The sequence below is a fragment of the Narcine bancroftii genome, chromosome 7 (assembly GCF_036971445.1).
Source record: "Narcine bancroftii isolate sNarBan1 chromosome 7, sNarBan1.hap1, whole genome shotgun sequence".
NCBI lineage: Eukaryota > Metazoa > Chordata > Chondrichthyes > Torpediniformes > Narcinidae > Narcine > Narcine bancroftii.
This window is the reverse complement of record NC_091475.1, coordinates 214,352,501-214,373,803: the sequence shown is the minus strand read 5'-3', so window position 1 is coordinate 214,373,803 and position 21,303 is coordinate 214,352,501. Positions and strand designations below refer to the sequence as shown.

At 55.4% G+C, this 21,303-nt stretch overlaps 1 protein-coding gene across 1 annotated transcript in view; it reads right to left on the bottom strand.

Moving 5' to 3' along the window:
• Positions 1-215: 215 nt before the first annotated feature.
• The window catches only part of LOC138740099 (protocadherin-16-like), a 177,915-nt gene continuing 156,827 nt past the window's right edge, over positions 216-21,303 (bottom strand). Inside the window, exons 15-32 of the mRNA XM_069892515.1 lie at positions 18,402-18,515; positions 14,766-14,977; positions 13,706-13,857; positions 12,915-13,045; positions 12,440-12,717; positions 11,609-11,747; positions 11,008-11,155; positions 10,367-10,513; positions 9,750-9,937; positions 9,522-9,640; positions 9,170-9,460; positions 8,525-8,772; positions 8,088-8,283; positions 7,762-7,983; positions 6,954-7,076; positions 6,569-6,655; positions 3,937-5,503; positions 216-3,830 (exon numbers count right to left, since the gene is read on the bottom strand). Of these exons, the coding sequence (XP_069748616.1) occupies positions 1,345-3,830; positions 3,937-5,503; positions 6,569-6,655; positions 6,954-7,076; positions 7,762-7,983; positions 8,088-8,283; positions 8,525-8,772; positions 9,170-9,460; positions 9,522-9,640; positions 9,750-9,937; positions 10,367-10,513; positions 11,008-11,155; positions 11,609-11,747; positions 12,440-12,717; positions 12,915-13,045; positions 13,706-13,857; positions 14,766-14,977; positions 18,402-18,515 (6,848 nt within the window). The 3' untranslated portion in view covers positions 216-1,344. The remainder of the gene's footprint in view (positions 3,831-3,936; positions 5,504-6,568; positions 6,656-6,953; positions 7,077-7,761; positions 7,984-8,087; positions 8,284-8,524; positions 8,773-9,169; positions 9,461-9,521; positions 9,641-9,749; positions 9,938-10,366; positions 10,514-11,007; positions 11,156-11,608; positions 11,748-12,439; positions 12,718-12,914; positions 13,046-13,705; positions 13,858-14,765; positions 14,978-18,401; positions 18,516-21,303) is intronic.

Genomic DNA, 21,303 nt, shown 5'->3' with positions numbered 1-21,303 from the left:
CCTCCACACCGTCCCATCACACACTCCCAGGGTCAGACACAGAGTGAATCTCCCTCCACACCGTCCCATCACACACTCCCAGGGTCAGACACAGAGTGAAGGTCCCTCCACACCGTCCCATCACACACTCCCAGGGTCAGACACAGAGTGAATCTCCCTCCACACCGTCCCATCACACACTCCCAGGGTCAGACACAGAGTGAATCTCCCTCCACATCATCCCATCACACACTCCCAGGGTCAGACACAGAGTGAAGGTCCCTCCACACCGTCCCATCACACACTCCCAGGGTCAGACACAGAGTGAATCTCCCTCCACACCGTCCCATCACACACTCCCAGGGTCAGACACAGAGTGAAACTCCCTCCATACTGTCCCATCACACACTCCCAGGGTCAGACACAGAGTGAATCTCCCTCCACATCATCCCATCACACACTCCCAGGGTCAGACACAGAGTGAAGGTCCCTCCGCACCGTCCCATCACACACTCCCAGGGTCAGACACAGAGTGAATCTCCCTCCACATCATCCCATCACACACTCCCAGGGTCAGACACAGAGTGAAACTCCCTCCACACCGTCCCATCACACACTCCCAGGGTCAGACACAGAGTGAATCTCCCTCCACACCGTCCCATCACACACTCCCAGGGTCAGACACAGAGTGAAGGTCCCTCCGCACCGTCCCATCACACACTCCCAGGGTCAGACACAGAGTGAATCTCCCTCCACATCATCCCATCACACACTCCCAGGGTCAGACACAGAGTGAAACTCCCTCCACACCGTCCCATCACACACTCCCAGGGTCAGACACAGAGTGAATCTCCCTCCACACCGTCCCATCACACACTCCCAGGGTCAGACACAGAGTGAAGGTCCCTCCGCACCGTCCCATCACACACTCCCAGGGTCAGACAGAGTGAAACTCCCTCCACACCGTCCCATCACACACTCCCAGGGTCAGACACAGAGTGAATCTCCCTCCACACCGTCCCATCACACACTCCCAGGGTCAGACACAGAGTGAAGGTCCCTCCACACCGTCCCATCACACACTCCCAGGGTCAGACACAGAGTGAAACTCCCTCCACCCCGTCCCGTCCCAAGTTGCTGGTGGTCGCTCCAGTGGGTGGACGGGTCTCAGTCCCGTGTGGCCAGTGGTGGACGAGGGCTCCTTGGTGGTGACGGGCGGCATCCGTTGGACATCAGGACTCTCCCTGGTTGTCGGAGGCCGGTGGCCCCGTCGTGCCCGCGCGTTGCTTTGCTGCAAGTCCTCGGCGCGGCCCCGAAGGCGCGCTCCCGCTGCCCGTGCGCCGGGCGCGCTCCGCCCGGGGGCCGTCAGATGCGCAGCTCCGCGTCGTCGGGGCCGTCGAGCGGGTGCTCGGTGCTGAGGAGCGAGGCGGCGGGGCCCTGCGACACGTCGAAGGGGGAGACGGCGGGCGAGCGGGCGGCCAACGGCGACAGGGACGGCGAGAAGCTGGGCGACATGGCGGCCGAGGCGAAGCAGGGCGCGCCGGGGATGGGCGAGCGCGGCGCGGCGGGGGCGGGGGCGGGGGCGGGGGCGGGGGGCGCGGGGCCGGGCTGGCGGCCGACGGCGAGGCGCGGGGGCACCGACATGGCGCTGGGGTGCGCGACGGCCGTGAGCAGCGGCGGCGGGTCGAGGCAGGGCTTGGGCTCGCCGCCGGCCTTGGCGGGGGGCGCGCGGCGGGGCGCGCTCTCGTCCTTGAGGCGGCCGATCTCGGTGAAGACGCTGGCGAGCGGCTGGAACTGCGGGCACCAGTTCAGCAGGTAGTCCCAGTTGTAGCTGCCCCGCAGCTCCTCGTCGCTCGCCACGATGGCGGTGAGCGCGCCCGGCGCGCACGGCCGCCCGTCCTCGGCGAACGCGGCGGGGCCGCCCCCCAGCTCCGGGAAGAGCGCGCCGCTCGCCGCCGCCGCCGCCTTGCGGGGCTTCGGCCACTCGCCGCCCGGCTCGGTGGACGCGTCCGACAGCCGGTCGGCGTCCTGCTGGATGCCCGAGTCGGGGCCGCGCGGCGGCGCGGACGAGGCGACGCTGCTGCCCCGCGGGTGCTCGTTGATCATGCGGATCTCGTCGTCCTCGGCCGCCTCCGCCGAGCCGCGGCCGCTCGAGTGCGACGGGTCGAGGGAGTCGCCGCGGCCGTACGGGGCGCCCAGCGCCGGGGGACGCGGCGTGTAGCCGGGCAGCGCCTGGTGGTAGATGCGCTCCCCCGCGGCCTCGGGCGCCAGTTTGGCCGGCAGCGCGCGCCCGTCCGCCGCGCGCTTCCTGCGGGCGCGCAGGACGACGAGCGCCAGGCCGAGCACGGCCAGCAGGCCTCCGACGGCCAGCGAGGCGGCCAGCGCGCCCACCAGCACGGGGCTAGCCGCGGGCGCCAGGCCGAAGGACGTGCGGCTCACATCGAGGCGGGCCTGGGTCTGCGCCGAGCGGGAGGCGGGGAGCGGCCCGCGGGCCTGGATGTTGAGCGTGAGGGTGCGCGCCCGGCCGCCCGCGCTCGCCCCCGCGCCCTGGCTGTCCACCTTCAGCACCACGTGGCCCGTGCTCCGGTTCACCGAGAAGTACTGCGATGGGCTGAGCAGCGAGTACACGACCACCCCGTCCAGGCCGCCGTCCTCGTCCGTGGCCAGCACCCGGCCCACGCTCCAGCCCCGCCGGCCGTCCGCGGGCACCGAGAAGGCGTAGGCCGGCTGGCTGAAGACGGGCTCGTACTCGTCCACGCCGGTCACCAGCACGTGCACGGTGGCCGTGGCCGAGGCGTTGCCCGCGTCCGTGGCCGCCACCAGCAGCTGGAAGGAGCGGCGCTGCTCGTAGTCGAGCGGCCGGGTGGAGCGGAGCTGGCCCGTGCCCGGGTGCAGCGAGAAGGGCCCGGCCCGGCCCAGCAGCGAGTAGGTGAGGCGGCCGAAGGCGCCGCCGTCTCGGTCCACCGCCCTCACGGTGGCGAGCAGCGTGCGCGCCGGCCGGTTCTCGGCCACGCTGGCGCTCAGGCGGCCGACCGGGAACTCGGGCCGGTGCTCGTTCTCGTCGGCGACGCGCACCCGCACCTGGGCCAGCGCCACGTGCGCGTCGGCCGCGCGGCCGTCGCGGGCCTGCACGGTGAGCCGGTGCTCGGAGCGGCGCTCCCGGTCGAGCGGCGCGCGCAGCCGCACGGCGCCCGTCGCCTCGTCCACGGCGAAGAGGGAGCCGCCCCCGTCGGCCGAGCTCAGCGAGTAGCGCAGCTCCGAGCCCCGGTCCGCGTCGCTGGCCCAGAGCCGCAGCAGCTCGCTCCCGGCCGCCGCCGCCTCGCTCACCGTCACGTCCCAGCGGGCGCGCCCGAACTGCGGCGCGTGGTCGTTCACGTCGCGCACCGCCACCAGCGCCGAGACCGTGGCGCTGCGCCGGGGACGGCCGCCGTCCCACGCCGCCACCGTCACGTTGTAGCTCGGCACCAGCTCGAAGTCCAGGCCGTGGGCGAGCACCAGGCACCCGCGGCTCCGCCAGCCCCGCGGCCCCCGCTCCAGCCGCCGCTCCACGCGGAACGCGTGGGCCGTGTTGCCCGCCACGAGGCTGTAGTCCACGCCGCCCTGCTCCGGCCACGCGTCCGGGTCGCGGGCCCCGAACCACAGCACCGTGCTCCCGGGGCGCGCGTCCTCCGCCACCTGCGCGCGGTACTCGGGCCGCTCGAAGGCGGGCGCCCGCTCGTTCACGGGCCGCGCCTGGATCCGCACCGTGGTTCGCGCCTGCAGCGCGGGGGCTCCCCGGTCCCGGGCCTCCACCACCAGCTCCAGCGGCTCGGCCGGGCTCAGGGTCAGCGCCGGGCCCGTGAACAGCGTTCCTGCAAGAGAACCCAGGGTCAGCGGCGGCCCGCACACGTGTGACCCCCCCCCCCAGATACCCCCCGGACCCCGAAATCCCCCCGGACCCCGAAATCCCCCCCGGACCCCGAAATCCCCCCCGGACCCTGAAATCCCCCCCGGACCCCGAAATCCCCCCAAACCCCGAAATCCCCCCCGGACCCTGAAATCCCCCCAGACCCCGAAATCCGCCCGGACCCCGAAATCCCCCCCGGACACAGAAATCCCCCCCGGACCCCGAAATCCGCCCGGACCCCGAAATCCCCCCCGGACCCTGAAATCCACCCCGGACCCTGAAATCCCCCCGGACCCCGAAATCCCCCCGGACCCCGAAATCCGCCCGGACCCCGAAATCCCCCCCGGACCCCGAAATCCCCCCCGAAATCCGCCCGGACCCCGAAATCCCCCCCGGACCCCGAAATCCGCCCGGACCCCGAAATCCCCCCAGACCCCGAAATCCCCCCCGGACCCCGAAATCCGCCCGGACCCCGAAATCCCCCCCGGACCCTGAAATCCCCCCCGGACCCTGAAATCCCCCCGGACCCCGAAATCCGCCCGGACCCCGAAATCCCCCCCGGACCCCGAAATCCCCCCGGACCCCGAAATCCCCCCGGACCCCGAAATCCCCCCGGACCCCGAAATCCCCCCGGACCCCGAAATCCCCCCCGGACCCCGAAATCCCCCCCGGACCCCGAAATCCCCCCCGGACCCCGAAATCCGCCCGGACCCCGAAATCCCCCCGGACCCCGAAATCCCCCCGGACCCCGAAATCCCCCCGGACCCCGAAATCCCCCGGACCCCGAAATCCCCCCGGACCCCGAAATCCCCCCCGGACCCCGAAATCCCCCGGACCCCGAAATCCCCCCGGACCCCGAAATCCGCCCGGACCCCGAAATCCCCCCCGGACCCCGAAATCCCCCCCGGACCCCGAAATCCCCCCCGGACCCTGAAATCCCCCGGACCCCGAAATCCCCCCCGGACCCCGAATATCCCCCGGAACTCGAAATCCCCCTTGACCTCGAAATCCCATCCCCACGAGATACCCCCGGACCCCGAAATCCCCACGGACCCCGAAATCCCCCCAACCCCGAAATCCCCCCGGAACTCGAAATCCCCCTTGACCTCGAAATCCCATCCCCCCGAGATACCCCCGGACACCGAAATCCTCCCCCCAGATACCCCCGGACCGAAATCCCCCCCAGATACCCCCGGACCCCAAAATTTCCCCCCGAACCCCGAAATCCCCCCGGACCCCAAAATCCCCCCGGACCTCGAAATCCCATCCCCCCGAGATACCACCGTACACCGAAATCCCCCCCCCCAGATACCCCCCGGACACCGAAATCCCACCCCCAGATACCCCCCGGACCCCGAAATCCTCCCACGGACCCCAAAATCCCATCCCCCCAGATACCTCCCCGGACCCCGAAATACCACCCCCTGAGATACACCCAGACCCCGAAATCCCCCCCCAAGATACCCGATCAGACCCCAAAATCCCCCCCAGATACCCCCGGACACCGAAATCCCCCCCCAGATACACCCGGACCCTGAAATCCCCCCCCGGACCCCGAAATCCCCCCCCCAGACCCCGAAATCCCATCCCCCCAGATACCCCCCGGACCCCGAAATCCATCCCCCCGAGATACCCGATCTGACCCCAAAATCCCACCCCCCATGAGATACCCCCGGACCCCGAAATCCCATCCCCCCCCGAGATACCCCAGACCCCGAAATCCCATCACCCTGAGATACTCCTGACACCGAAACCCCCCCCCCCTGAGATACCCCCGGACCCCGAAATCACCCGCCACCTCGAGATACCCCAGGATCCCGAAATCCCATCCCCCCCAGATACCCCCTCGGACCCCGAAATCCCACCCCCTGAGATACCCCTCGCACCCCAAAATCCCACCCCTCCCGAGATTCTCCCTTCAGACCCCAAAATCCCATCCCTCCCGAGATACTCCACCGGACCCCAAAATCCCACCCCCCCTGAGATACCCCCTCGGACCCCAAAATCCCCCCCCCCCGAGATACCTCCCGGACCGCAAAATTCCACCCCCCGAGATAACCCTCTGGCCCCACTGAGATACCCCCAACTCCAAAGTACCCCCCAGCTCCACCGATATACCCCCTCAGGCCCCAAAAAACATCCGAGAACTCTCCCTGCCCCACCGAGATCTCCCTCAGGCCCCATAATACCCCGGAGATGCCCCCTTGGGCTCCAAAATACCATCAGAGATACTCCTCGGGCCCTGGCCCCATGCTCTAGAGACCCTGGATGGCTTGACATCCCCTCAGGCCCTGGACCCCCAGATTCTCCTTGGGCCCTGGATCCCCATGGATATCCCCTCAGCCATCCCCTTGGTCCTGGACCTCTGGGACACCCCCTCAGGCCCCAGACTGCACGAGATACCTTCCAGCCCATTCCCCCTAGAGATGCCCTCTTAGGCTCTGGATCCCCATAGATACCCCTTCAGCCTCAACCACCCCTGCCAGTAACTCCTCAACCCTGGACCCCTAGAGATAGCCCCTCAGCCCTGGACAAGTCATAAGGGTCAGGTCTGGCACAGAGACAGGACTTTCAGCTCAAAAGGGAAGGGGGAAGAAGAGGAGGGTTGCAGTGAAGGGTGATTAGATAGATGAACAAATAGGAGGTTCTGTGAACAGATAGAGGCTCCCAGGTGCCAGGGTCAGGGCCGTCTCAGCTCGAGACCACAGGATTCTCAGGTGGGAGGATGAGCCGCCAGATGTTGTGGTCTACGTGGGGACCAATGACATAGATAGAAAGAGGGATGAAGCCCTGAAGTGGGAATGTAGGGTGTTCAGAAGCAACAGGAAGTTTGGGCATGGGTTCAGATTCCTAGATCATTGGGATCTCTTCTGGGTGACCTGTACAAAAAGCACCTGAACTGGAGGGGAACCAATATCCTGGCAGGGAGGCTTGCTGGAGCTGTCAGAGAGGGTTTAAACTGGTTTGGCAGTTGAGAGGAGAGTGAATAGGGCAGAGTAGATACACTGTGTGGTGAGATTGTGAGGAAGGGCAGGCAGCCAATAGGGCAAAATTGCAAGCGCAAGATCAAGGCTTTAATCTGTGGTACCTTGGAAACAAAATTGAAAGGGTGATGAATGCAGCTCCGACAGCCATGAGTCATAAGACTGATGATCTGGCAGCATGGCTGGAAGTTGGCAGGGGTGGCATTTTTACCATCACTGGGTTGTGGCTGAAAGAAGATCACAGCTGGGTGTGATTCTTAATTAATTTTGTGCCTGTCTCTTTAAGAAAACTATTGTAAGTGACTATGATGTGTAATACGTTGTAATATCCACCCAGACTATCTGCCTGCTCTCATTCCATAAGATGTGAAGGAAGCGTGAGCACGAGAAAGTTTTTTTAAAATTTTAACTCTAGTTTTGGTATCTCTATATATTTTTGTAGTTTTTAGCTAATGCTTTTGTTATGACAGCTTCTCAGTAAATAAAGTCCAAAGGACTATCTTCATACAGTAAATGCTTTGTTATTCATCGTTGTGAAGTCTTAATGTGAAGCTATGCAAAATGTTTATCCATTTTATCAACAAAACGACATAAAGTAACAGCCACAGAGTTTGATTTGTTGGATTAAAGTGATTGAAATTTGGGACTAAATATTCATGGAAACACTGCATCGGAAGGACAGAAAGGGTGGGGGGGGGGGGGCGGTTCTATTGGTAAAAAAAAATGGAATCAAATCTCTGGATAGAGGAGACATTGGATCAGAAGATATAGAATCCCTGTGGGTAGAATGAAGAAACTGTAAGGGTAAATCAACCTTGATGGAGTTGGAAACAGGCCCCCAAATAGTTGCTAGGATGTGGCATGCAAACTGCAGAGGGGGATAGAGAAGTTGTGCAGAAAGGGCAAGGTTACGTCGTCACGGGGGATTGCAATATGCAGGTTGAGTGGGAAAACTAGGTTGTTGCTGGATGCCAAGAGAAGGGATTTATTGAATGGTGGGTTGTTCGAACAGCTTGTGGCTGAGCTGACCACAGAAATGGGAATTCTGGACTGGGTGTTCTGTGACGAACCAGAGTTGATGAGGGAACCCTTCATAATATGATAGGATTCAGCCTGTAGTTTGGGAGGGAGAAACTAAAATCAGAAGTGTCAGCGTAGCAAAGGAGTAAAGGGGACGGCAGAGGTTCGAGGGAGGAGTTGGCCAACGCTGATTGGGAGCGGAAAGGAGCAGGGATGACGGTGGAGCAGTGGCAGCTGGCATTTCGGAGATTAACTTGGAAGGTACAGGACAAATTCATCCAAAAGATGTTCATTCCAAGAGTGAAGAGGTGTTCTGAAGGGAGGATGCCAATGGAGGGAGCAGAAATGCAACAGAGATGAAGCAGAGAGGGAAGAGAGAGGCTTGGGGAGCTTGTCCAAGCCAAGGGAAGGCAGCTAAAAGAGAAAGGGAAGATGAAATGGGAGTGTAAGGTAGCCAACAACACAGAAGAGGTGTGAAAAGTTCCTTCAGGCAGGTTCAGGGGAGGGTGGACATTGGAGCGCTGGAAAACTATACTGGCGAGGTAGAAATGGGGGTCAAATCTAGTATTTTAATTTAGACATGCAGCTTGGTAACAGGCCTGTTACCTGAGCCCATGCCACCCAAATACACCAATTGACCAACAACCCCCGGTACTCTTTGGAGGGTGGGAGGAAACTGGAGCCCCCAGGGAAAACCCATGCCGACACGGGGAGAACGTCCAAACTCCGTATAGACAGTGGTGGGTTCGAACCCTGGCACTGTAGTAGCACCGTGCTACCTGCTGCACTAACTGTGGCCGTCCTGTGCTTGTCTTCACTTGGGAAGACCCCAGCGGTGTGCCAGAAGGTCAAGGCTGTCGAGGGGCAGGACTGTGCCTCATTGATATTACCAAGGAATAGATGCTGGGAAAGATGAAAGGTTTGAAGGTGGATAGATCACCTGGATCCGATGAACTATACCCCAGGGCGTTGAAAGAAGTCACTGAAAAAGTTGTGGAGACATTGTGATCTTTTGGGAATTGTTGCATTCTGGAATGGTTCAGGGGGACTGGAAAACTGCAAATGTCAGTTCCCTTTTTGAGAAAGAAGAGAATAAAGAATTATCCGCCGGTTAGCCAGACCTCGGTGGTTGGCAAGATGTTAGAATCTATTACTAAGGATGAGGTTTCAGTGAACTTGGAGGCACCCAGTAAAATAGACTGAAATCAGCACAGTTTCCTGAGGGGAAATCTTGCCCAACAAACCTGTTGGAATTCTTTGAGGAAGGACAGGCAATGGTGAGTCAGTGGATGTGGTTTACTGGATTTTCAAAAGGCCTTTGACAAGGTGCCGCACGTGAGGCTGCAGAGCAAGATGAGAGCCCCTGGTATTCCGGGAAAGATACTGGTGTGGATAGATTAGTGACCGGCAGGAGGCAGAGAGTGGGGATGAAAGGATCCTTTTCTGGTTGGCCAGTGGTGTCCGCAGGGCTTGGTGCTGCCCGTGACCAGTGGTGTCCACAGGGCTCGGTGCTGGGAGTGATGGTGACCAGTGGCGTCCACAGGGCTCGGTGCCTGATCTGACGGTGACCAGTCACTGGCAGCACCGAGCCCTGTGGACACCACTGGTCACTGTCAGTCCCAGCACTGAGCCCTGCGGACACCACTGGTCACGGGCAGAACTGAGCTCTGCGGACACCACTGGTCACGGCAGCACTGAGCTCTGCGGACACCACTGGTCACTGGCAGCACCGAGCCCTGTGGACGCCACTGGTCACTGGCAGCGCCGAGCCCTGTGGACACCACTGGTCACCGTCAGTCCCAGCACCGAGCCCTGCAGACACCATTGGTCATTGGCAACTCTGAGCCCTGCGGACACCACTGGTCACTGTGTCCCAGCACCGAGCCCTGTGGATGCCACAGGGCTCAGTGCTGGGACTAACGGTGACCAGTGGTGTCCACGGGGCTCGGTGCTGGGACTGATTGTGACCAGTGGTGTCCACAGGGCTAGGTGTTGGGACTGCCGGTGACCAGTGGTGTCCACAGGGCTCGGTGCTGCCGGTGACCAGTGGTGTCCACAGGGCTCGGTGCTGCCAGTGACCAGTGGTGTCCGCAGGGTCCGGTCCTGGGGCCACTTCTTTTCATGTTATATGGATTTAGATGATAAAATTGATGGTTTTGTGGGCAATACATAGACCGGAGGAGGGACAGGTCATGTTGGGGAAGCATTGAGTCTGCAGAAGGACTGAGACAGGTTGGGAGATCGGGCAAGGAAACAGCTGATGGAGGAGTATGGAGAAGTGTATGATCAGGAGGGTGTGGACAACTTTCTAAATGGGCAGCGAGTTCAGTGATCAGAGGGACTTGGGAGTCCTCGTGCAAGACTCCCTAAAGGTCAGCTTGCATGTAGAGTCGGTGGTGAAGAACGCAAATGGAAGTGCAGCTTTCATTTCAAGATAGATGGAATATAAAGGCAGGGATGTGATGTTGAGGTGGTTCAAGGTACTGGTGAGACTTACATGGGATATTGTGAGCAGTGTTGGGCTCCATAACTAACAAAGGAAGAGTTGGCATTGGAGAGGGTCCAGAAGAGGTTCACAAAAATGATCCCCGGAATGAAAAGGTTTTCATAGGAGGAGCGTTTGAAGCCTCTGGGATTGTACTCGCTGGAGTTTAGAAGATTGAGGGGAGATTTGGTATGTTACTGAAGACTCTTGAAAACTTCTACACGTGGACCGTGAAGAGCATTCTTGCTGGTTGCGTCACTGCCTGGTATGGAGGCGTCAACTCTCAGGACAAGAATAAACTCCAGAGGGTTGTTAACTTGGCCTGCAACATCACAGGCACCAGACTTCACTCCATCGAGGACATCTACGTGAACTGGTGTCTTAAAAAAGCAGCCTCTCCTCAAAGACCCCACCACCTTGGCCATGCCCTCTTCGCTCTGCTACCATCAGGGAAAAGGTCCAGGAGCTTGAATACAAGCTCCCAGTGCCACAAGGACAGCTTCTTCCCCGCTGCCATCAGATTCCTGAATAATCAATGAACCACAGACACTGCCTCACTTTGACTTTTGGAGCACTATTTTTATTTATCTTTGTAAGGTGGTTTATATGAATGTTCGCCCTGTGACGTTGCCGCAAATCAACAAATTTGTGACTTGTTCATGATAATAAGTTCTGATGCTGAGATCTTATTGAAACCTATGGAATACTGAATGACCCGGATAGAGTGGACGTGGAGAGGATGTCTCCTGTGGTGGGGGAGTCCGGGACGAGAGGACACAGCCTCTGAATGCATAAACATGCCTTTAGAACAGAGATGAGGAGGAATTGCTTTACCCAGTGAATCTGTGGAATTAGTTGCTGCCTACGTCTGTGATCAGGGAGAGAATCAAGGGAGAGAAGGCAGGAGAATGGGTGAAAAGTATAGTACATCAGCCATGAGAGACTGATGGGGCAGACTTGATGGGCTGAATGGTTTAATTTTGCTCCCTATGTTTGATGGAATGCTTTCATTGGGTGGGGGGGGGTAGAGTTTGCAAGGGATGGAGGAGGCAGAAACTCTCGCTACAATGAGATGGGGACCTGAATCACCACAGCACAGAGGATCACGGACAAATGGTGAGAAATGGGTTAGTATCGTGGGCTGAAGAGCCTGGTTCTGGGCTGTATGACCTTATGACACTGTGATTTCCCCCCCCCCCCCCCCACCGAGTCCCCAATCTCCCCTCCCCAATAACAGCAGCCCTAGACACTCACCATTGTAAGGGTCGATAGTAAATGGGCTCCTCTCTGAGATCAGGCGGTAACGGAGCTGTCCATTGGGCCCGGAGTCTCGGTCGGTTGCTGTCACTGTGACGATACTTGTGCCAGGGGGAACAGACTCTGTGAGCAACACCTGGCAACAGACAAACCATTCGTTTCAGGCAAATGCACTGGGTGATTGTGTGTGTGTGCAATCTACTCACGGCTGCTTCACCATGTCAGCACCTCTATACCCATGGGGGGAGGGGGACGGTGCACGAGGGAGCTTGGGTCTGCGCGTCCAAGAGAGTTTGTGTGCATCCGAGAGAGTGCGTGTGTGTGAGAGCATGTGTGCATGCGTGAGAGTATCTGTGCCTATGTGTTTGAAAGAGAATGTGTGTCTGCGCATATGTGTGTGAGTGTGTTCATGTGTATGTAAGTTTGTGCATATGTTTGTGTGTGTGTTCATGTATGTGTGAGTTCGTGCATGTGTGTGCACATGTTCGAGTGTGTGTGAGAGCACGTTTGAGAGTTCATGCGTGTGTTCATGTGTGTGTGTGGGAGAGTGTGTGCAAGAGAGAGTTCGTGTGAGAGAATGTGTGTGCAAGAGATGGTGAGAGTTTGTGTATGTGTGTGTGAGAATGTGTGTGTGCAAGAGACTTCATGCATGTGAGAGAGTTTGTGTTTGAGAGCGCTTGTGTGAGAGTTTGTGCAAGATGCGGTGAGAGTTCGTGCGCGTGAGAGGATTTGTGCACGTGAGAGTGCGCGCGCGAGAGTTTGTGTGTGTACAAGATGCAGTGAGAGTTTGTGCGCATGTGCTGTGTGTGCCAGCTGCTGCACACTGACCTGGTACAGATCCTGCACAAACACGGGTGGGTTGTCATTGACGTCCTGCACACGGATGGTGATGTTGGCAGCCGTGTGGTGCTTGGAGTCAGAGGAGAGAACGGTGAGCAGGTACCAGGTGTGCAGCTCATAGTCCAGCCCCGACACCAGGGAGATAATGCCATGGTAATGGTTGATGCTGAATACACTGCTCTCGGTTGCCAGGGTGTAGGTGAGCACTGGACCTGAGTCCACGTCATTCCCCGTCACTTTGGTGATCTCTGAGCCAATCGCCGCATCTGCGGGCAATGCAGAAACCATCAGTCGCACCAATGCCAGGCTGGTGATCATGCCTATACCAAGCTGGGGAACCACGCCATGCCAGGGGACTGCGCTGACTCACGGCCAGGGAATGTGCCCAAACTCAGTGTGGCAGTACTGAGGGAGGGGCAGCAAGGGAATGCCGAGCTGTGGGGAACGGGCCGTGTCTACTTACCTTCTGATACTAGGACTTCAAGGGGTAATGGAATGGTTGGGCTGTTGTCGTTCAGGTCCAGTACGATGATGGTGAGCGTGGCTGTCCCCACGAGTCTTGGCGTCCCCCGGTCGGTCGCTGTCAGACGCAACCTATCACCACAGCAACAGTGTGTGGTCAGTCTTTGCTGAACAGTGACCAATTGGTGCCTGCAGTGGTCGATGCTGTGGTCAACAGTGCAGTCAGTTCCCACTGTGGCCAAATGGTGCGGTCAATGCCCACTGTGGCCAAATGGTGCGGTCAATGCCCACTGTGGCTAAATGGTGCGGTCAATGCCCACTGTGACCAATGGTGCAGTCAGTGCCCACTGTGACCAATGGAGCAGTCAGTGCCTGCTGTGACCAATGGTGTGGTCAGTGCCTGCTTTGGCCAATGGTGCAGTCAGTCCCCATTGTGGTCAATGGTGCAGTCAGTCCCCACTGTGGCCAATGGTGCAGTCAGTTCCCACTGTGGCTAATGGTGCAGTCAGTCCCCACTGTGGCTAATGGTGCGGTCAGTCCCCACTGTGGCCAATGGTGCGGTCAGTCCCCACTGTGGCCAATGGTGCAGTCAGTCCCCACTGTGGCCAATGGTGCAGTCAGTCCCCACTGTAGCCAATGATGCGGTCAGTGGCTGCTCTGGTCAGTAGCCACTGTCATGTGGCTGGGGGCATGCTAGTGTGGCCAGTACCTGCTGTGGCCATCTGTACAATCAGTTCCCACCTGTGTTGTGCTGGGTGTGATCAGGCCACAGCCTGGACGTGTGATACTTACTGGGTTTGTGGCCAGATCTCTCTGTCCATGATGGCAGCTGTGCTGACGTCTCCGCTCAGTGGGTTGATGTGGAAGAGGTCACTGTGAGGTGAAGCAGCAATGGAGTAGGTCACCTGGCCATTCTGGCCCTGGTCCAAGTCGTTTGCCAAAACCTATGGGATGTAAAGCAACAATGGGGACAGCATCGCAGGATATCCAGTCCCCCAGACCCCGTTACATCACGGCTGTAACCGTTGCCCAGATGGCGTATCCAGTCCCCTGGATCCACAGAACCCATGACATCACGGCTGTAACCGTTGCCCAGATGGGGTATCCAGTCCCCTGGATCCACAGAACCCATGACATCACGGCTGTAACCGTTGCCCAGACTGGGTATCGAGTTCCCCGGACCCCCAGACCTCATCACATCACGATTATAACTATCACCCAGACGGGTTCTCCAAACACCATCATAGCCAGATGGGTACAATCCCACTGCCAGGAACACTGCAGAGCCTCGGGGACAGCCAGGAGGGATGAGGACTATGAGAACCTGGCGTGCACTTCCTGATAGGGTGGATGCAGCCTCCAGGATTTGACAGTACTTGAAATTCCAGCTACAGGTTATGGATAATGGAGAAGGCCAGTGTCTTATAGAGGCCTGGACTTGGTTCAGTGGAACACTCTCAGGATCCAATTCTACACAGGATGGAGAGACTAGTCAGTGTAAACTTATCCCTGAAAGAGATCTGCTGCCTGTGTCTGGGGCCTGCGTTGAGCAGCACCCTGCTGCCTGTGTCTGGGGCCTGCGTTGAGCAGCACCCTGCTGCCTGTGTCTGGGGCCTGCGTTGAGCAGCACCCTGCTGCCTGTGTCTGGGGCCTGCGTTGAGCAGCACCCTGCTGCCTGTGTCTGGGGCCTGCGTTGAGCAGCACCCTGCTGCCTGTGTCTGGGGCCTGCGTTGAGCAGCACCCTGCTGCCTGTGTCTGGGGCCTGCGTTGAGCAGCACCCTGCTGCCTGTGTCTGGGGCCTGTTAGAAGGGGGTCCTGTTCTGTGTGATGACTCCGATCATGAGTTCCCTACCTGCATTATGGGTGTGCTGTAGCCCTGGGCTTCCCAGATGAAGGCCACATAATTCTGCTGCTGGAAGAGGGGCAGGTTATCGTTGACATCCTGGAGGACAAGAGTGATGGAGGTGTAGATGGCAGATGATGGTGCCTCAGCTTTCACCACCAGCCGCTGCCTGGGAGCTTCCTCAAAGTCCAGCCCGGCCGAACTCTGAATGGAGATGTCACCTGCATAAAAAGCAAGGATATCGGGAAGATAGAAAGATGCAGAGAAGATTTACTAGGATGTGGCCCGACTTCAGGAACTGAGTTAGAGGGAAAGGGTAAACAGGTTAGGACTTTATTCCCGGGAGTGTAGAAGAATAAGGGGATAAAGAGTAAATGTAGGTTGGCTCTTTCTACTGAGGGCAGGTGAGATACAATCCAGAGGACATGGGTAACTGAGAAAAGTTTTGGGGAAATGTGAGGGGGGCAGCACCTCACTTGATCAACAGCAGTGGTCCCAACACCGACCCCAGCGACACTCTGCTTAACCCTGCTCGCCCACCAATGTTGATGTAATGGGCCTTACACCTGGAGTGAAGGAGATTGAGGGGTGACCTGACAGAGGTGAATCAAAGGAGACAGTTTCTCACCATTATTGGGTACCAAAAAGGTTTCATGTGAGAGGGCATTTTAAAAGGGAATTGATTGTGAGGATATGTGGCACTCACTACCAAGGAACTGATGGAACCAGATCCAGACACTAAACTGATGCGATGAGATGCCCAATTCAATGGGCCAGGCAGAGAAAAGGGTCCCACTGTGGGCATGTGGCACCAGTCCTCATCAGTCAGCATGGATATACTGTGTGGTAGCCAGGAAGGAACTTAAACTTTATTTTTAGGAAGGAATATATGGGTCAGTACAACAGTGAGGGCCAAAGGGCCTGAATGTGCTGTATTGTTCTATTTTCTGAAGGACTTAAAAGAACTCTTGGGGGGGGGGGGGCGCATGAGAAGGCCTTTGCATGTAGGATTAAGGAGACCCCAAGGAGTTCTAGGCATACGTAAAGAAAAGAGGATGAAGGTGGGGCCGCTAAAGGATAAAGGAGACAACATGTGCCTGGAGGCGGAGGAGTCCTGAATGAATACTTTGCTTCAGTATTCACAAGAGAAAAGGAACCTTAGTCAAGGTGAGGTCAGAATTGAACAGGCCTGTGTGCTGGACCATGTTGGAATTAGGAAGGAAGTACTGGATCTTCAAAACATGAAGATATATACCCCAGGTTGCTGTGGGAAGGGAGGGAAGAGATAGCTGGGACAGTAGCTATAATCTTTTAATCCTCTTTGGCTGCAGGGGAGGTGTTGGAGAATGGCAAATGTAGTCCCCTTGTTTAAAAAAGGTAATGGAGAATCCAGGGAATTATAGACCAGTTCAGTGGTGTATAAACTAATGGGGAGGATTCTCAAGGACAGGATCTATGAGCATTTGGAGATGTCTAGTCAACTCAAGGATAGTCAGCAGGGCTTTGTGAAGGGAAGATCATGCTTCATGAGCCTAATTGAGTTTTTTGAGGAGTTAACAAAAGAAATTGATGAGGGTTGGGCGGTAGATGTGGTCGACATGGATTTTAACAAGGCGTTTGACAAGATCCCCATGAGAGACTCATCCAGAAAGTCACAGGATCAGTGGGAAATTAGCTGTGTGGATAAAAAATAGGCTTGTCTGCAGAAAGCAGAGTAGTAGTGGAAGGAAAGATTTCTGCCTGGAGGTCGGTGACTAGTGGAGGGGCCGCAGGGATATGTTCTGGGACCCCTGCTCTTTGTGATTTTCATAAATGGCCTGAATGAAGAGGCAGAAGGATGGGTCAGTAAGTTTGTGGATGATACGAAGGTTGGAGGAGTCGTGGATGGAGCTGAAGGTTGTTGAATGTTACAAGACGATATAGACAGGGTGCCGAGTTGGGCAGAGAAGGAGCAGATGGAGTTCAATCCAGATAAGTGTGAGGTGATGCATTTTGGAAGGACAAACCAGAAGGCTGAGTACAGGGTTAATGGGTGGTTACTTAAGAGTGTGGATGAACAGAGGGACCTTGGGGTTCAGATCCATATATCCCTCAAGGTCACGCTCAGGTTGATGGGATATTTAAGAAGGCCTATGGGATGCTGGGCTTCATTAATAGGGGGATTGAGTTCAGGAGTAGAGAGATCATGTAACAACTCTACAAATCTCTGGTGAGACTACATTTAGAGAATTGTGTTCAGTTCTGGTCACCTCATTACAGGAAGGATGTGGAAGATGTGGAGAGGGGGTAGAGGAGATTTACCAGGATGTTGACTGGATTGGGAAACAAGTCTTATGGGGCAAGGTCAGCAGAGCTGGGACTTTTCACTTTGGAGTTAGAAGAATGAGAGGAGACTTGATAGAGGTCTACAAGATTCTGAGAGGCATAGATAGGGTCGACAGCCAGTGCCTGTTTCCCAGGGCAGGATCAGCAAACACCAGAGGACAAGTGTACAAAGTGAAGGGAGGGAAGTTTAGGGGAAACATTAGGGATGTTTTTTTAAAAACAGTTGTGGGTGCCTGCAATGCCTTGCCAGGGGTGGGGGTGGAGGCTGGAATATTAGGGGGTATTTAAGAGTCTCTTAGGCAGGCACATGGATGGAAGAAAAATAGAGGGTTACAGGGGAGGGTTTAGTGTTTTTTAAGGAATATATGGGTCAGCCCAACATTGAGGGCCAAAGGGCCTGTACTGTTCTGTGATGTGTAGGGCTGAGGAACCTGTTAAGTGCTGTAAAACTCAATTTCTGTGTCCATGTGACTCCTCAGTCCTGCCCCTCCTAGTGTGACCCCCACAGTGTGACCACCCACACAGTACAAACCCTCCCACAGTGTGACTCCCTCCCACAGAGCTGTGTGATTCCCCCTCATTCATGTGGGGGGGAGGGGGCCAGTGCTGGTGCCCCATGGGTTGTTCAGCATGTGCTGCTGAAGGAGACGCAGCTCATGATGTGCTATTTACTGATTCCCAGTCTGCAGCCTGCAGTGGCCCAGCCAAACCTCAGAGCCGAGGCTAGGCTCCATGCAGTGTCTCCGGAGGGGTGACTCACTGCTGCCCGACCCTGGCTAGGAGGGGGAGAGAGTCACGGAATGCGTGAAGCTGCTCTCCACTCAAAGCGAGGTGTTAGAGGAAGCTGCTGGGGTGAGGGATGGAACTGATTAGAAGTGACCATCAAACCCTGTGGCAGAGTAATTCCACACGCAAACACTTGTCATATGCATCACATGCACTAGATTGGGTTCCCACACTCGCTCGCTTGGCTCAATCCTGCCTCAAACACAGAAACGACTATGTCATATCCAAAGGGATTCATGTTTCACACAAGGTCTGGGCTGCACAGTCATCTCAGAAACATGCATCCATAACCAACCTCAAAGCCTCACTGACTGTCTAGCCTCACCCCATCCCTCCCTCCCCCAATCTCAACTTCTTTGTCACCCCTCTAAATCCTCCCCTGCCTCTCTCCCCCAGAACACCTACTCCCTCACCCTCCTTCAACCTTTCCCCCACCTTCATCTCCCCTCATCCTCCCTCAGAAGGGCCAGATGCAGCAGCACCCAGCCTCTCTCCGCCAGCCTCCCCCTCCCCATCTCCCTCCCCTCCACTTACCAGTGTGAGCACGGATGGTGAAAGCACCTCTCTCGTTCCCACTGAAGATGCTGTAGATGATCCCTCTGTTGGAGCCATTCTGATGCTGGGCTTGGACCTTCACCACAGAAGTGCCTGGACAGCAGTAGGAGCAGAATTAACCATTCAGCCCATCAAGTCTAGTCCACCATTCAAATTATGGCTGATGTAATTTTCCACACAACCCAATTATCCTTCCTGTTCTCCATAACCTTTAACATCATAGAACAGAACAGCACAGAAACAGGCCCTTCTAGTCCATGCCAAACTATTATTCTCCCTAGTCCCAATGACCTGCACCCAGTCCATATCCCTCTATATCTCTCCCATTCATGTACCTGTCCACATTTTTCTTACATGTTAAAATTGAGTCCACATTCACCACTTCAGCCGGCAGCTCGTTCCATACTCCCACCACTCTCTGTGAAGAAGATCCTCCTCACCTTCCCCCTAAACTTTTCCCCCTTTCACCTTTAACCCATATCCTCTGGTTTGTATCTCACCTCCCCTCAGTGGAAAAAGCTGACCTACATTTACTCTGTCCATCCCCTCATAATTTTAAATACCTCAATCAAATCTCCCTCATTCTTCTATGCTCCAGGGAATGAAGTCCTCACCTGTAGAACCTTTCCTTGTAATTCAGTTCCTGAAGTTCATGCAACATCCTAGTAAATCTTCTCTTCACTCATTCTATCTTATTGATACTTTGGTGACCAAAAATGCACATAATATTCCAAATTTGGCCTCACCAAACTTTACCATAACATCCCAACTCCTGTCCTCAATAATTTGATTTATGAAGGCCAATATGCCAAAAGCTCTCTTTACAACCCTGTCCACCTGTGACACCACTTTCAGGGAATTATGTATCTGTATTCCCAGATCCTTCTGTTCTACCACACTCTTCCATGCCCAACCATTTACCATGTATGTCCTTTCTTGGTTTGTCTTCCAAAATTCAACACCTCACCCTTGTCTGCATTTAATTCCCTGCCATTTCAGCCCATTTTCCCAGATGGTCCAGATCCCTCTGCAATGCCTCCAATCTTTGTCATCTGCAAACTTGCTGATCAAATTTACCACATTATCATTCAGATCATTGATACAGATGACAAACAACAATGGACCCAGCACCGATCCCTGAGGCACAGCACTAGTCACAGGCCTCCAGTCTGAGAAGCAATCTTCTATCACTACTCTCTGGCTCCTGTGTAGCCAGTGCCAAATCCAGTCGAAGACCTCCATCAATACTGAGTGTCTGAACCTTCCTGATTAACATCGCATGTGGGACCTTGTCAAAAGCCTCACTAAAGTCCATGTAGACAACATCCACAGCCTTTCCTTGGTCAATGTTCTGGTAACCGCCTTGAAAAACTCTAAGATTGGTTAAACACAACCTACCACACACAAAGCCATATTGACTATCCATTCTCAGTCCCTCTCTATCCAAATAATTGTATATCCAATTCTTAGAACAGCTTCCAATAATTTACCTTCTACTGACGCCAGGTTCACCAGCCTATAATTTCCAGGTTTACATATGGAGCCTTTTTTAAACAATGGAACAACGTGAGCTACCCATAGCAAAGGGCATTTTAAATACTCCTGCCAAAGCCCCTGCAATTGCTACATGAGCCTTCCTCAAGGTCCGAGGGAATATCTTGTCAGATTTATTCATCCTTATTTGATTTAAGACAGCAAACACTTCCTCCTCTTTAATCTGTGTAATGGTAGTGATTGTGGTTGAAAGCAACTAGCAAGACCTCACTGTTGGATTAGACTTGGCTGCCACCAGGGGCTGACACAGAGCAGGAGACACACAGTCTGCAGATCTGTAATGGAGATGCAGCCTCATGGTGCTGTTTACAACAACTTTAAAGTAAAGAACCTTTTCCTTCATTATTGTGTTGTCTAAGAACTCACACATACGAATACAAGATGAAACATGGTGTCAGAAGTGGGATGAAGGAAATTAGAAGGAAATGCTTTAGAAGGTAAAATCTAAAGCCAGCAACTGATCAGTGAAGAGAAGTGAACACAATGAAAAATGGAAGGATTATATCCACCAGCGAAACTTCAGCTGATGGGTAATGTGTCTGAAAATTGGAACAGATTTAAACAGCATTTTTTGATTGTATTTAGTGGCAGTTGGAGCTGATGAGAAAAGTGAAAGTGTCAGTTTTCTTACATCATGGGTGATGAAGCCCTGGACATGTAAAATAACTTCACATTTGCTGCTGAAGGAGACAAAATGAAACTGGAAAAAATAGTGGAACATTTGAGGCAAACTGCATCCCTAAACGTAATGTGATGTTTGAGAGGCACAAATTTTTCACGTGTATACAGTATGTGACTGAATTGAGAAACAGAAGTAAAACGTGTGAATTTGGTGGACTGATTGTCTCAATGATAAAAAGATATGTTTGTGGTATTCTGGATAATAGTTTAAGGGAAAGACTGCTATGAGAGCAAAATCTAGACTGGAAAAAGCCATAGCATTCCGTAGGGCTACAGAAACTGTAAAAATGTAGGCAAAACAGCTGTTCAGTGAAACTGGCTGCAACGTGGATGCAGTGAGGAGGAACGGACCTAAACCATTTAACAAAAAGTGCACTAAGGTGGAAAGAGAGGCATGGCCAGCGAACAAAAATGAAAGGGACAATCGAAAGCCATGTCGTCGATGCGATTCACAACACCTCCCAAAAAGGTGTCTAGCATATGGTAAAACATGCAATACGTGCAAAAAAAGCAACCGTTATGTCTGTTGCTGTAGGAACCATGTACAACAAAGCAAGGTTCATGCAGTAGATGAAAGGGAGATAGAGGAATTCTATGTAGATGTTGTGACTGAAAACAAGAAAGAAAACAGAGACTGGATGTTGAG